This window comes from Nothobranchius furzeri, chromosome 18 (assembly GCF_043380555.1).
Source record: "Nothobranchius furzeri strain GRZ-AD chromosome 18, NfurGRZ-RIMD1, whole genome shotgun sequence".
NCBI classification, from domain to species: domain Eukaryota; kingdom Metazoa; phylum Chordata; class Actinopteri; order Cyprinodontiformes; family Nothobranchiidae; genus Nothobranchius; species Nothobranchius furzeri.
Window position 1 is genome coordinate 10557516 of NC_091758.1, and position 18022 is coordinate 10575537.

The following is an 18022-nucleotide window of genomic DNA, read 5'->3' on the forward strand; positions in this document are numbered from 1 at the left end:
AACCTGACACCTGCAAACATTACCACTTAGGTGTTTTATCCATGTTTGTGATCTGACAAATATTGGACTCGTTTCTTTGATGCTTGTGTATCTGAGGTCCTGAAATGCAAAGAAAACCACAAACATCTGCTTTCTGATCTTTCACTCATCCTTCTATGAGCTTCTGGTGATGGTCAGTCTGTTTCCTCTTGTAAAAACAAATCAGACTCAGTTTATCTCACCGCTACCCTGAATCCTCTTGAACACAAACAGCAGCGCGTAAGGTTATTTTGTGGCCATCGATGAACTGTTTAAGTGCTTTTCCTCAGAACTGGACTCCCTACAGCTTTCCCTCAGCTCTGCTGTCAGACTTTAGCGCTGCCAGTTCTGATTTGTGCCACAAACCACAGAAGATTAAAAACAGAGCTAAGTACAGTAGGAGAAGACATGATGACCTCCACAGAGGCGCTGATCATGGAGGTCATCAGGTGAGAAATTAGCACGATGACATCTGGTGTCAATGAGAAATCAGACAGAGGAGCAGAATCGGTACTGGTGTTAATCCCAATGATCCTCAACCCGCTGGTTCAGCTAGGCAAACACCTGGGTGGAGGTCCGGTTCTGCCCGTCACTGGTCTCGAGCTTCGTGCAGCAGTTTGGCTGCCTGTTAGGAAGAGAGGGCAGTTATAAAAAAAATTAAGATTTTGGTTTTATTATCTAAAACACCTCCACACCAACAGCCTGCAGATATCTGTACTCTGAAATAACAACATTATGATTATGTTGTGGTTGATAATAATATGATAATATGAAGGCGGTCTAGTTTATACAACTCAGATAAACAGAGTTGATGTTTGTGTCACATCTGTCCAGCAGATGGCGCCCCAGGGCCTGCGTCGCCTGCAAAAGTGTCAAGCTAGCAGCAAATTTCTCACACTGGACGAGCGTCTGTGGTTGCAAATGTTGAGTTCTGCAGTCTCCATATGATCCGCTTTCTCTTCCTAACGCTGCAGAAACAGCAGCACTACAGGTGTTTAGTAGAAAAGAGCGACTCTGCTGCTGACAGTCGCGCTGTGCCATCCTTGTCACTCAAAACAGACGCACACCGAGTAAACCAGATGAAATATGAGCGAAAATGCTACTTTTACACATATCCTTAATATTAATATTCTTAAAATTAATATGAATATTCTTCATTTTAACACATTTCTCATTAATGTACATCCTATACAAGTGATGATTCACGGCAGATAAACTAAAGAAAAACAAATACAGAAAGAAAGAAACAATGATTACAAAAACTTCAAGAACAACTCTGGTGTGTTCTCCTTTTTCCTTAACGCATTTCCAAAATATCAGATCGTGACACGGCATCAGCAGATTCTTAAAATCAAATGACTTGGAATCGGATCGGGAGCAAGAAAATGTGATCGGAACCTCCGTATCCTACACACGGAAGATCAGAAGCATCACACAAAGGTCTAGAGTTACACTAAGTTCACATGCTTCTGGATTAGTAGTTAATAAAACCAAAACGGCTAGAATCCATGAATGTACCTGATGCAGATCCTTATTTCTAACGCCGATAACGTCTGTGTGTTCTGTTTGCTGATTTTACATTCGGAATGTGAGTTTACCTGGAAAGCTGGAAAATTCCAAATGATCCCAGACTTTTAGCTCAACGGTTTACAGGGATGAAGTGACCTTGGCTGTAGCTACTGATGTTTACCTTGTGCATCGCAGCTAGCCAGAGCGACGCCACCTTCTTGTCATCGGCCACCTCCAGACGGAGCTGCTGGACATCCTGGGAGCCCATGGGTTTGTAATGCAGCAGCATGCCGCTGGCCCGAGATGTCCCTCCTACACACACGCGTGAACACACACATTCAACTCAGAGCTACTAAAATGTGTTGTAGATGATTTAACCCTTAAGGACCCATGGCGGCACTGGTGTCACAACCCATTTCAAACATCTGCAGAATTCCTTTCTTGGGTCAAATATTCAAGTTTGAAAACCCTGAGTGACATTCGATCCATACATATATTGAAAATTATTCGACTTCTTTATTCTGATATTTTTTTTCTACATTTTGATGTGTTGTCTGTTTTTTCATTGAACATGGGTTGGGTTCTGAAGGGTTAAATGAAGGAACAGGACTCAGATCTCGGACATACAGAAACTTGGATTGGGACAATATTACATCTAACTTGTACCAACTTTTGTAACTTGCAACATGTTTTCTATTTGTAACTTTCATTTTGTAACATGTAACTTTCGGTACGTAGCATGAAACTTTCATTTTGTAACTTGCAGAAAAAAAAACTATGTACAAGTTTCAAATCACAACTCTCAAAATAAACATCTCAGGCTACAGTTACAGTGGGGCAAAAAAGTATTTAGTCAGCCACTGATTGTGCAAGTTCTCCCACTTAAAATGATGACAGAGGTCAGTAATTTACATCATAGGTACACTTCAACTGTGAGAGACAGAATGTGAAAAAAAATCCATGAATTCACATGGCAGGATTTTTAAAGAATTTATTTGTAAATCAGGGTGGAAAATAAGTATTTGGTCACTTCAAACAAGGAAAATCTCTTGCTCTCACAGACCTGTAACGTCTTCTTTGAGAAGCTTTTCTGTCCTCCACTCGTTACCTGTATTAATGGCACCTGTTTGAACACATTATCTGTATAAAAGACACCTGTCCACAGCCTCAAACAGTCAGACTCCAAACTCCACTATGGCCAAGACCAAAGAGCTTTCGAAGGACACCAGGAAAAGAATTGTAGACCTGGACCAGACTGGGAAGAGTGAATCTACAATAGGCAAGCAGCTTGGTGTGAAAAAATCAACTGTGGGAGCAATTATCAGAAGATGGAAGACATACAAGACCACTGATAATCTCCCTCGATCTGGGGCTCCACGCAAGATCTCATCCCGTGGGGTCAAAATGATCATGAGAACAGTGAGCAAGAATCCCACAACCACACGGGGGGACCTGGTGAATGACCTGCAGAGAGCTGGGACCACAGTAACTAAGGTCACTATCAGTAACACACTACAACGGCAGGGAATCATATCCTGCAGTGCCAGACGTGTTCCGCTGCTGAAGCCAGTGCATGTCCAGGCCCGTCTGAAGTTTGCCAGAGAGCACATGGATGATACAGCAGAGGATTGGGAGAATGTCATGTGGTCAGATGAAACCAAAGTAGAACTTTTTGGTATAAACTCTATTCGTCGTGTTTGGAGGAAGAAGAATACTGAGTTGCATCCCAAGAACACCATACCTACTGTGAAGCATGGGGGTGGGAACATCATGCTTTGGGGCTGTTTTTCTGCTAAGGGGACAGGAAGATTGATCTGTGTTCATGAAAGAATGAATGGGGCCATGTTTCGTGAGATTCTGAGCCAAAACCTTCTTCCATCAGTGAGAGCTTTGAAGATGAAACGTGGCTGGGTCTTCCAACACGACAATGATCCCAAACACACTGCCCGGGCAACAAAGGAGTGGCTCCGTAAGAAGCATCTGAAAGTCCTGGAGTGGCCTAGCCAGTCTCCAGACCTCAACCCCATAGAAAATCTGTGGAGGGAGTTGAAAGTCCGTGTTGCTCGGCGACAGCCCCAAAACATCACTACTCTCGAGAAGATCTGCATGGAGGAATGGGCCAAAATACAAGCTATTGTGTGTACAAACCTGGTAAAGACCTATAGTAATCGTTTGACCTCTGTTATTGCCAACAAAGGTTATGTTACAAAGTATTGAGTTGAATTTTTGTTATTGACCAAATACTTATTTTCCACCCTGATTTACAAATAAATTCTTTAAAAATCCTGCCATGTGAATTCATGATTTTTTTTCACATGATGTAAATTACTGACCTCTCATCATTTTAAGTGGGAGAACTTGCACAATCGGAGAATGACTAAATACTTTTTTGCCCCACTGTACATACTTCATATCTACGTGTATAAAACTTAAATCTATGCGTTTTCAGCGTTGGAAATCTTACCTTCAAAAAGTTAATAGTTATAGTTACAAATGACTTCTTCCAAAAAGTAACTGAGTTAGTAACTCAGTAATTAGTTACCTAGCAAAGTAACTGACATTTCTTTATAACTGAATGATTCTTACTATCTAGAATGACCATGTCAGATATCTAAAAAGTTCCTTCAGTAAGAATGTTCTCATGGACATTTGGAATGTTTATTTCTACTAAGAAAAATAGAAGTATAGATATCTGGAATTCACATCCAGTCTGCCTAATGAATGTTAATAAGGCCACTTTAGGTTTTAAGACATTTTGAAATATCTGAAACTTCATTCCTACTAGTGCAGCAGTTTTATATGGATATCTTAGTAGGAATGTCCCGATACAACTTTTTTCATGTCCGATACGATACTGATATTGCAGCCTTCAGTACTGACCGATACCAATATCAATCCGATATGACATCAGCACAGATCATACATACTTTTACCTGTTTCATTGTATGTCTTGAGAAAGTGATATTACTCAAACAGAAAACAAAATCCAGCAACAGTAAGTACAAAAAAAACAAGACCAATTTTTATTAACCTTTGGTTGCATAAATGCGAACAGCTGAAGTTAGGGACATGAGGGAAAAAACGCAATATTGTTCACTAACCAACTAGTGTCTAAAGTTTCAATTTCGCACGCTGCGAAAATCCTCTTGCAACGTTTTGTGATGCTGCTTCAAACGCATGATGAGGTTGGACGTATTCATCTTCCCCGGTTCTGTTCCACCACGGGAAACTTGTGCATGGCAAGTGCTGCACCAAGCCAAACTGTCTTTTTCAGACTTGAACAAAAAATACAGCCGCGTGGCCGACATTGTTCCTTGCTGCTTTGCTAGCACACACCGTTCTGATCACGCGGACTTTGCACGCTGGATCTGGGCGCTGATGGATAGAATCACTGGAATAGCATTTAAAGCGGAACGGACTGCTTATATCAGAGATTTATGATGCAGTTCGATATAATCCAAGACAGATTTTTTGGGGCCGATATCCGACATCCACATCAGAACGGGGCATCCCCAATCCTTAGTTATAATTTCTACTAGTAAGAACATAGCTGTTGATGTCTTCATTTGCAATTTTGACCAATAATACTGGGACAGCATTAGCTCAGGAGGGAGAGCGGGTTGTCCAGTAATCAGAGGGTTGTTGGTTCGATCCCGGCTTCGACCAGAGAACTCTGCTGCTGTGTCCTTGGGCAAGACACTTTACCCCCCTTGCCTGCTGGTGGTGGTGAGAGGAACTGGTGGCACCAGTGCATGGCAGACACGCCTCTGTCAGTGCGCCCCAGATCAGCTGTGGCTACATCGTAGCTCATCCCCACCAGCGTGTGAATGGGAGAATGCCTGATTGTGTTGTGAAGCACCTTGGGGGGCTGTAGAACCCTAAGAAGGTGCTATACAAATAGAGGCCATTTAATTGGGGATGCACCAATGAATCGGCATTTGATCCCAATCGGCCGATAGCGCCCCTATCGGTTTTGATGGGAGTTTTCAAACTAGATCAAAGCAGACCGATCATGTAGGGTTGTCACGGTAACCAGTGTAGCAGTAAACCCCGGTAAAAAAAAAGTTGACAATAATAATAACCGTCATGTTTTTTAAAAAACTATATTATCTCGGTGGATTACCGTGGCTGCGGTGTAGGCGCGGTGACCCTTACCAGCCACCGTATCATCTGCTGAAGTTGCCGGCGGCACATGCGCACTTTGTTGTTTACAACCAAAACTTTCTTGAAGCTAAAGCTGAAATAATGGCCAAAGGAGGAGACGGCAGCGCTCAGGACATTTACGTATTATCCCTCAAAGAAGACAAAGTGGGAAGTACGGGCATCTTTTGGATATTTGAAGAATGGCGAGGGACAGTTTATAGAAGACGGCTATCCTGTTTGCAGCACGTGCAGAAACAGTGTCTGTGAAAGGCAGCAACGCTTCAAATCTCATGACACATCTAAGTGACCATCACCCACAACTCTACAGTCAACGCAAAGCAAGTTAACGTTAGCGTTTTAGCTTAAATGCGTGATCCGAGGATTTGGGTTGAGGGAGAATACAACGAGTTGCTATATAAAGCAGCCGCAGCGCCGCTACCTGCGTATAAACCGTGTCGCGGACACCGCCATGTTGAAATGACGCTATGCATTACGGGGCTTCCAGGGGCAGAAAAGAGTTGGTCTCTCTCCGAGAATAATTATGAATTTAACAATGATTACTGCCTGATGACATTTTCCCACATCTGCAAAGCTCACTGGAAGGACACAAACCGAGGACAATATTTTCCTGATATAGGGTTTATTACTCAAGTAAGGCCGGGTAAAAAAGTATCTGATTAGAAGGCTACTCGAGTACTGAGTATCATCTGATCTAATATTTTTAAAATGATGACATCAAACAGACATAAAATATGAAGTTATGGGCAAATATTGGTGTTTTAAAGACTAAAGGGAAAAAATGTAAACAAATAAACATAATTACAAAATAACACATTTTAGGCTAAATTTAGACACAAACTGAGGACAATATTTCCTGACATACAGGGTTTATTTAATTGTGTGAAAATGTAGCACGTTTAAAAAAAATACCGCGATAATACCGAAAACCGTGGTAATTTTGGTCACAATAACCGTGAGGTTAAATTTTCACACCGTGACAACCCTAATACAGACCATTATAGATTAGGTTACATTTCCTTCATTCCCAGATTATGTAGTTTGTAGCACTCATTATAATGTTGTAGAAAATTTCTGGCCAATCCACGTGATCGGTATCGGTGATCAGCATTCTTTGATATCGGTATCGGTGATCGGCAGCAAAAAACCTGATCGGTGCATCCCTACATTTAATAAGAACACAATTAGTACTAGGATAAATTAAATTATTGCTATATAAAATAGTTGAATAAATGTTAAAACGGCTTGCCAAAGTCTTTGTATCATCTTGCCGTTACTAGTTTCACTCATCATCTCACCTTTCTGAAGTGCTGTTTATTTTTCTTTCGTCCTCTTTCACAGATTTTTCTCCACCAATATTTACAGATCCGTCATGTTATTGTGTCCCAGGCATTTTGTTCCCGCCTCCCTGCTTTATAGCAATCAGAGAGACGAGTGCTCGTCTCTGATATGCAAACAAACACCCTGATGTGTTCAACGTTGTGTGTTCCTTTTTGCCGTTTGGAACACCGGCTCAGGGTGGGATGGCGGGTGCCAGCAAAGCCACTTTCATTCACTCTGGCTCCGGTCAGCTCAAGAGAACCAATGACTGGCGTTGTCTGTGATGTTTGTAGGAATGGAATAAAACGTTTTGAACACATAGACTTGAGTTTCTGAGTTTTGTAACTGTAGACTGAGATGTGTGTTTTGGAAGCTGTGATTTGAAACTTGTGCATAGATTTTTTTTTCTACAAGTTACAAAATGAAAGTTTCATTTTATATACCAAAAGTTACGTGTTACAAAACATGAATTACATGCTACAAATAACAGTTACATGTTACAAAACATGGTACAAGTTACGTGTAACGTTATCCAACTCCAGCTCCATATTTTCCTCCCAGATGGAACAGAGAGAAGGAAATCACCACATTTGCAAACACAATCAGAAAAAGGGATTTATAAAATAATCTGTTACTAAAAGTGTTGAGATGTATCTAAAGACATGAGGACAGACTGACAGGCTTTTAGAGCAGAATCCAGCATCTGCTCACAAACTCAGTTTACCAACTATTTATCTCAACTCTTGGCTTTCTGTAAAAACAAAATTACTTTCTTGAGGTAAATTTGTTGCATCCATTTAAAACAAAATCCAAACAGAGACTGAATCACTTCGGGAGGTTCAACCATGGAGGTCTTTGTAACGTTTCATCCTGAGCTGAGCAGTTGTGGGGTTTGAGAGGCGGGCCGCGGGAAAACAAAAATTCATGCAAACACAAAAAGCAATGATAGGGACTGAGCGGTGGTGGGAGGGTGGGAGAAGGAGGAGGCCAACCTTCAGAGATACAGTGACTGTCCAGCAGGCTGGTGTAAGTGTGAATATCAGAGTCTGAGCCCAGAGGAAGAACCGCCAGCCAGATTCAGAGCAGCACAGGCAACGTGGAGAGGGGGATTAGTCAGAGGCAACGTCAATCCAATGTTTAGTCACAATGTTTAAAAGCACAAATCAATAATAACGTCTGCCATTTGATCGTTTCCTCTCTCACCTCCTGGACTCATCCCATCTGTCAGGATCTGCATGCTGGAGATACGAGACAACTCCACCTCAAAGTGAGTTTCACCATCGAGGAACAGGTATCTGAAAACCAGAGCAGGCGTCTACACCACATCCATCTCCACAAACACCCCTGCTGGGTTCATGTAAGGATTTAAAACCAATTCTGTCAAATCTGAGACCCCAATCTGGATCCAAACAACCAGTCAGGTGGTTTCATTTGCACCACGGACACAAGGAGTCTCGGACCGATGGACTCACCGGTGGTTGTTGGACAGGCGACACGTCATGGTTTCAGACTTCTCCGATGTTCCCAAAGTGACTACAAAGGAGCCTCCTGGAAGCAGGAGAGCACATTTGAGTGCAAGCAACTTTCATTTGTGACACAGACCATTGGCAGAAATATGGAGCTAGGGTTGGGACAATATTACGTGTAACTTGCAGTGTTGTGCCCGAACGCATTCACTGAACGATCGTTCGTGAATTTGTTTGCTTTTTTTTTCGTGAACTGAACTCGTTCGTATTTTGCCTGACAAACGTAAAAGTGAGTGCGTGCGTCCTGGCGTGCGTGAACAGGTTTATGAACGTGTTCTTTCGCCGTTCTAGCTCCAGATCTTGACAGAGCTTTTCCAGAGCTAAAGCCTAGCTACAACAACCTGTTAACCATAGAGTTTATAAGAAGTAGAACCCGCAAATGCGGCCAAACATAGGCAGTAGCGGTTGGTGCGGTGTCTACTCTTCTACGTCGATGCTGTGTGAAGGAGTCAAAGTTCATTCAGAAAAATTGAAAAGGGACTAAAATGAAAGATTATACATTTTTGAATGTTTTGCACTTTTAATATTGCACTTTGAATTTGCTACCTCCGCCTGCTTCCTAAGACTGTTTAATAATGTTCCATTAAAAAAAACTGTTCAAATAATGTTTTCCTCATGTTATTGAGAATGTACTGTAGCCCAGGGGTGTCAAACTCAAACTCACACGGGGCCAAAATGAAACTCTGGGACGGAGTCGAGGGCCAAACTTAATATTTTTTGAAAAAGTGACGGCAAATTTGCACGTTTTCTTTATCAACATATATATAATTTTGAACCTTTAAATTTGGAAACAAACATATTTCTGCATTAACACTGAATGTGGAATAACCAAATGACACACGAGCAAGTCAGTTTTAAATAAAAGGCACCAGTGGTATTCATTACTTGTGGTATAATCAGCATTATTAAAATCTATTCAGGATTTATGTTTTCTTGTTTATTCATTTTTCTTATTTTTTATTCTCCTTTTTTCTCCTGTAATAAGTGTCATCGCTGCTGTGACATCTAGCTTTCCCCACTGAGGAATATATATATATATATATATATATATATATATATATATATGAACTATATATATATATATATGAACTAAGAAACAAACTAGTTTGTTTTAAAATATAAGAATTGAACTTTGAACTAGTTTGTTTTTTGAAACAAACTTTACCAACACTGGTAACTTGTACCACATTTTGTAACTTGTAACATGTTTTGTAACCGTACCTTTCGTTTGTAGAATGTAATTCACGTTTTGTAACATGTAACATTTGTTTTGTAACACAAGATTCTCGTTTTGTATCACTTGACTTTTGGTAACGTGTAATTCTCATTTTGTAACATGAAACTTTCATTTTGTAACGTGCAGAAAAAAACGTACAAGTTGCAAATCACAACTCTCAAAACAAACATCTTAATCTCCAGGTGCAAAACTTAAATCTACGTGTTACAAAACTTTTTGTCCCAATTCTAGCTTCTTTTCCCAAAGAACCAATGCTAGGCTTTGTCTGACCAGCCAAAAACAAGAATTACCTGCTACAAAATCAAATTTTTGTGTTACATAGCAAAAGTTCCGTTACAAAATGTGAATTACATGCTACAAAACGAAAGTTACAGTTACAAAACGAAGGTTACAGTTACAAAACTTATTACAAGTTACACGTAATATTGTCCCAATCCTAGTTTCATAGTGAACATCTGTTGGATTTAGTTTCAAAAATACTGATTAGGCAGAAAGGACAGCACAGATTCAGCTGCTCACCTCCCAGGAGCACTTTGAGCTGCTTGTCGTAGAACTCCACCTCCTTCTGGGAGACCAGGCTGCACTCAGCACACTGCCTCACCGGGTCCACGAAGCACATGCGGGGCAGCGCCACCTTCTTGCTGCAGCACTTATCGCAGAAACAGCGGCCGCAGCGCCGGCAGTGGTGCTGCAGGGACAAATACACACCGCTTTTTACACGAGATCTCCTCGTAGCCTCGGCCTACAGCGGGCTTCATGTTATCATTAACAATGTGCTGTCTGAGTTTAACGTCTGTGGAGCGAAAGCTAACAACTCAACCTGGATTTAGCTGTAGAGCGCTGGTAAAAAAAAAAAAACTTCATGTTATGGATTTATAATGATAACAAAGAAGGGAAATTTTTATCTTCATCACTAGTAAATAAAGAAAAATCATAAGAGACTCAAAATTGCTTTAAAATGTCTTAAAATGCGTCTTCTCTCTGACTCTAAGAGGACTTGACTATGAAGAAACTGAGACTTTTATTAATGTCTGGGTTAAATCTCCTTTAACTCATTCACTGTCATTGACGACTAAAGTCGTCATTTGCATTTTTTTTTCCTGTGTGGGCGTCGGACGAGCCCCCGCACCGTGAGAACAAACATCTCAGCTCTGAAGCCGATCTTCATCCGCATACATCACACGTCACGTGATCAGGAAGCAGAAAATCCATGTGTTGGGCGATCGTTTTGGGCCGCTGCTGTAAAAAAAGTGAGGCGTGAACCGGAAAAGCTTCTGCCGATCACAACTCGACAACGGATTATGAAAGAACGGATAACGCTCGAAATGCGTGGATTCTTCCTGACGTAAGAGGTGAGTCTTTGCTTAGTTTTGGTTGTTTTGGCGTCGACATCATCCTAGCGCGCAACGTTCTGTGACTCTTAAAAAACAATGAAAACGGTGAGAAACGCTGGCAGCGAAGGGCTTTAGCGATCAGGAAACGGCTGGCAGTGAATGAGTTAATTTGATTAATTTCAGATTCTTAAAGTGAAAGCTGAGGAGAGAAATCCCTGAGCTTGTTGAAACAGAACAAATAAGAACCACCTGTGAGAATGTAATTCTGTTTTTCTCCCACAGGAAGTTCTGAAAGGGGACAGCTAAAGCAGATGACTGTGAGGAAAAGAACTTCCCTTAAATCAAGGAGTTTCTTCACAGAAAATCAGAAACAGGAAACAAGAGAACTTCGTTAAACCCCGAGCTGAGTGGTGTCAGTGTGGCGCTGCAGGCAGGACAGACCTTTCTCCTGATGAAGTCGAACTTGGTGTCACACTGCATGCATCTCGGACACTGGAGAGAGGGGGGACAGGATGTTAAGCGTGCTGATCTGAGCACATTCCAGTGACGTGCGGTGAGGTTCATGACTGGGGAGCCACCGACTGCTCTGGAGTCAGACGTAAACATACACGAACCAAAAACAGTGTCGAAGCTTGTGTTTTCATTTTGAACTTGAATGAAACGGTTTATCGTTTTAAAACTTCTTAGTCATGATTGAATCTTTTTCATACTGTTCAACAAAACACTAAATGGTAAATGGCCTGTGTGTGATATAGCGCCTTCTAGAGTCCTGGAACCCCCCAAGGTGCTTTACAACACAATCAGTCATTCACCCATTCACACACACATTCACACACTGGTGGGGATGAGCTACAATGTAGCCACAGCTGCCCTGGGGCGCACCGACAGAGGCGAGGCTGCTGAGCACTGGCGCCACCGGTCCCTCCGACCACCACCAGCAGGCAAGGTGGGTTAAGTGTCTTGCCCAAGGACACAACGACAGTGACAAACTGAGCGGGGCTCGAACCTGCAACCTTCCGATTACGGGGCGAGCACTAAACTCCTGTGCCACCGTCGCCCCGAAGAAAATAAGAAAAGCAAAATAATATTTAACATTGGAGCAAATTAGACTAAATGTATTCATTTGTATGGCAGAGCGCTCTTATTTACGCTTGAAAATCATGTGTGATCTCACCTTTATGAGTTTATGCACCTGACACCTCCATCTCTGTTGTAAAAGTCCTCCTCTAATATCTCCTGTTCTGACTGAAAATCCAGTTGAAATGAATCCTTCAGATTGAGCCACAATCTTCTACGTAGTCAGAGCAAATGTTAACTAGTACACTATTACAGACCTGCGGGTGCCACAGCCCCGCGTCACAGAAAGATCACAGTACTTCACACAGATCTAAACAAATCCTAATGATCCTAAAACAGAAATACATTTAAATGAGCGTGTGCAAGAGCAGGCAGCACGTACCTGAGCCTATGGAGCTCAGCACTGCCCCTATCAGAGAGGCAGGGCACTGCCTGCCTCCCCTCGTGTGTTATCACTGCGTAGTTATGGTCGTTCAGAAAGACTATTTGTTGCACAGTCATTAAATACATTAGGCAGACCGTGGCACATCGGCATGAGCAGCACATGTAGGATAAAACATGTATGTCGACAGTGGGCATGCACCAAAGTTCTGTTTCCAGTTGAAGGCCCAATCCCAAAACTGGCACTACCAGGGTTGGGCATCTCACGTTAAAAAGGCTATTAGTTATAGTTAAACTTACATTTTCCAAAATGTAACCGAGTTAGTAACTCAGCTAACACATCATAAAAGTAATTAGTTACCTAGCAAAGTAACTATAATGTTACTTTTATGTTCCACAAAGCAGTTCTGTTCTATAATATCTAGAACGTTAAAGATTTTTATAACTGAATGACTTTTACAATCTAGAATGAACATGTCAGATATACCAAATATTCATTCGATAAAAATACTCTTACGGATGTCTCTGTAATGTTCATTTCTACTAGGAGCAATAGAATTATAGATATCAGGAACCAGAGATGGAACTTGTGGCATCAACAAGTCATCTCCATGCCGTGTTTTCTTCAGTTCAGCAGCTAAACCGGCTGGTTTCAACCAGCACAGTGAATGAACCTGGCTCAGCTGCTGAGCAGAACAGCATCACGGAGTGGACTTGGTCATGCCACAGCCCCATCTCTGACAGGAATACATATTCAGTCTGCATAACAAATGTTTAAAATGCCTCCTCGGGTTTTTGGGGACTGTAAAATATCTGACACTTAATTCCTACTAGTGCAGTTGTTATTACAGATATCTGTAATTATAATGTCTATGGTAACAACATAGCTGTTGATGTCTTTGTTTCCAGTTTTGACTAATAAGTATACAGTTAGTACTAGTGTAAATTAAATTATTGCTATATAAAATAGATATTACATAAAATTACTTGGTATCCAAAACCCTGCCCTAAATTTGGAATGGAACCCTCCATGCATGGTCAGGACCTTCCATGTAACATCTGTGGTTCCGTTCCTTGTGTGTGTGTGTGTGTGTGTGTGTGTGTGTGTGTGTGTGTGTGTGTGTGTGTGTGTGTGTGTGTGTGTGTGTGTGTGTGTGTGTGTGTGTGTGTGTGTATACACAGGTCCTTCTCGAAAAATTAGCATATTGTGATAAAGTTCATCAGTAATGTACTGATAAACATTAGACTTTCATATATTTTAGATTAATTACACACACAACTGAAGTAGTTCAAGCCTTTTATTGTTTCTAATATTGATGATCTTGGCATACAGCTCATGAAAACCCTAAATTCCTATCTCAAAAAATTAGCATATCATGAAAAGGTTCTCTAAACGAGCTATTAACCTAATCATCTGAATCAACTAATTAACTCTAAACACCTGCAAAAGATTCCTGAGGCTTTTAAAAACTCCCAGCCTGGTTCATTACTCAAAACCACAATCATGGGTAAGACTGCCGACCTGACGGCTGTCCAGAAGGCCATCATTGACACCCTCAAGCAAGAGGGTATGACACAGAAAGAAATTTCTGAATGAATAGGCTGTTCCCAGAGTGCTGTATCAAGGCACCTCAGTGGGACGTCACAGGCGTGTGCAGGAAATGTGCTACAGGTGCTGCATTCCCCAGGTCAAGCCACTTTTGAACCAGAAACAGCGGCAGAAGCGCCTGACCTGGTCTACAGAGAAGCAGCACTGGACTGTTGCTCAGTGGTCCAAAGTACTTTTTTCGAATGAAAGCAAATGTTGCATGTCATTCGGAAATCAAGGTGCCAGAGTCTGGAGGAAAACTGGGCAGAGGGAAATGCCAAAATGCCTGAAGTCCAGTGTCAAGTACCCACAGTCATTGATGGTCTGGGGTGCCATGTCAGCTGCTGGTGTTGGTCCACTGTGTTTTGTCAAGGGCAGGGTCAGTGCAGCTAGCTATCAGGAGATTTTGGAGCACTTCATGCTTCCATCTGCTGAAAAGCTTTATGGAGATGAAGATTTCATTTTTCAGCACGACCTGGCACCTGCTCACAGTGCCAAAACCACTGGTAAATGGTTTACTGACCATGGTATTACTGTGCTCAATTGGCCTGCCAACTCTCCTGACCTGAACCCCATAGAGAACCTGTGGGATATTGTGAAGAGAAAGTTGAGAGACACAAGACCCAACACTCTGGATGAGCTTAAGACCGCTATCGAAGCATCCTGGGCCTCCATAACACCTCAGCAGTCCCACAGGCTGATTGCCTCCATGCCACGCCGCATTGAAGCAGTCATTCCTGCAAAAGGATTCCCGACCAAGTATTGAGTGCATCACTGAACATAATTATTTAAAGGCTGCCTTTTTTTGTGTTAAAAACACTTTTCTTTTATTGGTCAGATGAAATGTTCTAATTTTTTGAGATAGGAATTTTGGGTTTTCATGAGCTGTACGCCAAAATCATCAATATTAGAAACAATAAAAGGCTTGAACTACTTCCGTTGTGTGTAAAAAAAAAAAAAAAAAAAAAAAAAAACTTCCGTTGTGTGTAATGAATCTAGTATACATATATGGCCATACATGCGTTTCTAACTACGCTGCTGATTTGAACAGGAAACTGGTAAATTCAGCTATTTTGACCATAAACAAGTTGAAATCATACAGCAAAATAATGTCTAAACCAGTCAGTGGACACGTTGCTTTTGTGTCATTATTAGCATTTTACTCGTCAGGATGACTGCCTCTGACCGCATGTCATCTCCCTCTACAGCAGCTGGGCTCGGTTCGGCTGGGATCCACACGGATCAACAGCTGCTAAAAGCTACGTGGACAGAAATATCCCAGCTGCGCTCCAAAGTCTAAAGATTGTGCAAATATCCAGATGAATTCGGTCAGCAGCAGATCAGCCGCGTGCCAACTGAGTAAACTGTGGACTTTCCGTGTCTTTGCCTGTTGTCCAAACCGAGACTGAAACATTCCTGTACTGGAGGATGAACTGATGCTATTATCATCAGCTAAGTGCGTACGTGACGGCGGGCTAACGCGCAACAGCGGGACATTTTCCACGTTTACGAACTGCTACGTGGATGAAAACAAGGACTGGTTCTGTCGACTGGTTCCAGTTGTGGGCGGACTGGTGTCTGCAGATGGAACAGCCCGTAAGGCCCAGTCAGACCAGGGGAGAGCTGCGTGTCCAGAACCACATTAAGCTAGCCGCGGTCAGATGAGGAAACCCGGATATGGAACTTTTAATTCTCTAAAAATAAAAGCACGCACGATTTAACAACAAAATTACAGTATTCAAATACATACATTATCATTTTACTTTACTGGTTTTATATGACGATGAGAAAAATAAAAATGCAAGAGAATGTTAATTTGAATACATTTAGATGTAATATTTAGTCCTTTAAACATTTTTGGCAATGCATGTTTCATGTAAAATATAGCCTAGAAATCTAGACCGCCAGTTGCCAAAGCAAACTGATTTTACTCTGCATGTTGGTCACGCCACGCTCCAATGGAACCTCCGCAGCCCTGGTTACTCAGTGCCTGGCCAATCACATTGATCTATCAGTTTAAAGGTCCAATCATATCGCTCTATCAGTTTAAAGGGCCAATCACATCGCTCCATCAGTTTGGCGGGTTGAATATTACTGCGACGGAGCAAGACTAAGATGGCAATGGTTTGTATAAAACAGCTTTGGTATCAACTTTGGAATACTTAAGACTTTGGCTTTTCTTTGAGTCGAGCAGATAGAGGTACTTAATATAGGAAAAATTATGTATTCTTCTTCCGCAATGTACGGCTCCGCTGACTTGACATCCATAGCGGTGAGTATGTCACATTGTTTATGTCCAACAGCATGGGAAGACAGTTTCAAAGTCAACCATAGATCCCCTCCCACAACCAAGAGCCATCAATGGGTCATTGCCATACTAAATATTCACATATGGCTTGCCAGGCTATGTAAAATGGTAAATGGCCTGTATTTAATCAGTCATACATTCACAGGCTGGCTATGAAGCCACAGCTGTCCAGGGGCTCACTGACAGGCGAGGTCTGCCAAACGCTGGTGCCACCGGTCTCCACCAGCCGGCAAGGCGGGTTAAGTGTCTTGCCCAAAGACACAGCAGCTGAACTCTCTGGTGGGAGCCGAGATCGAACCTACAACCTTCTGATTACTGGACAACTCGTTCTACTTCCTGAGCTACTACTGTCCCTAATACTGCAGTGATATTTGACATGAACACAGGTTAGTTATTTAAATATGTAGTATATTTTACCTTTTTTGAACACTACCACCACTAAACTCCTTTAATGACAGACTCGTTATGAATTTGATCTTACATTAAACAATCAGAAAAGATTCTTATGAAAACAATTGTAAAAATGTGGCATCTTCGGTACATTTGTGTGTAAGGTAAAGCGCTTTGGAGTCCTTACTCTGAGACGCGCTATACAAGTGTGGGTTATTCTGCAGCATTTATTTCGAAAGCACCGACCGGAAATGGAAAGTTTTCGTTCTCCGCTTGCTTTTGTTCGGGTTCTCCGCTCTTCAGATCGTTACTTGTCTCACCTCTTTGTCCGGAACCCACTGCGGCTCGTCCAGCGAGAACGGGCTGTTAAAGGCGCCGTTTTCAGGCACCATCCGCAGCCCGCTGGGGCTGCGCACTAGCTTCTTCCCATCTGGAACTGAAGACATTTCCTTGGAAGCGGATGTTTTCTGCTTCTCCTCTTCTACCACAAACTCCCATTAGGACACGCCCACCAGAATGATTGACAGGGAGCTTGACGAACCGGAGCGCAGATCCGGAATCACGTGCTTCCACGAGCGACTGAGATGTTTTACTGTCTGTTGTGATGTCACAGCACAGACGTAAAGCATTAAAGTTAGTTGTCTTTACTAAAGTAGGGCAAAATAAATAAAAGTACTCTTTTACCCCTGGCTTTGTGTGTTCATATTCTGTTTCGTGTACTTCATTCGTTTCTATGTTGTATACTCATTGTTTGTTAAATAAAGTTAAAAATAAATAAATAAATAAAAGTACAATAAGTAAAAGGTCAAAGACCACACAGGAAGCATCATTACTGTGATAATTTTATTCATCTAATGAAGTTAAGATGATCCGTTTCAAGACAAATGTCACTTCAGCTCACAACAAAATTGTAGTAGAAAAATCAAATAGCAAACAAGTTTCCTGCAAAGTACAGTGCATTTAAGAAGAAAACAGCATATTCTCATGACATTTATTTAAACTTGTGCCCATTCCTTCAATGTGATCAAGTTTCTCCTGAGCAGCCAGTATCCAAAACTTCCTCACCAGCTTCTCCAAGGGTAGAGAAGAGGGACGAGGCCAGTTTGAACCAGGAACGTTTTTACACACAACACACACAATGACTGATTTATGTTTAATAAGTGCAACTTAGAA

General features: G+C 41.8%; 1 protein-coding gene across 2 annotated transcripts; it reads right to left on the reverse strand.

The window, feature by feature from the left end:
- Positions 1-381: 381 nt before the first annotated feature.
- zfyve21 (zinc finger, FYVE domain containing 21) lies at positions 382-17373 on the reverse strand. Of its 2 annotated transcripts, XM_015969019.3 has the most exons (8): positions 17170-17373; positions 11547-11597; positions 10291-10459; positions 8481-8556; positions 8212-8303; positions 8001-8054; positions 1709-1839; positions 382-643 (listed from the first exon to the last, which is right to left on the reverse strand). In XM_015969019.3, the coding sequence occupies exons 1-8, from the start codon at positions 17293-17295 to the stop codon at positions 608-610; spliced, it is 735 nt and encodes a 244-aa protein (XP_015824505.1). In that variant the 5' UTR covers positions 17296-17373; the 3' UTR covers positions 382-607. The 2 variants fall into 2 exon arrangements, with proteins under 2 accessions (XP_015824505.1, XP_054598049.1); XM_054742074.2 differs by lacking the exon at positions 8001-8054 and having other exon boundaries at positions 17170-17372.
- Between the last annotated feature and the right edge of the window lie 649 nt (positions 17374-18022).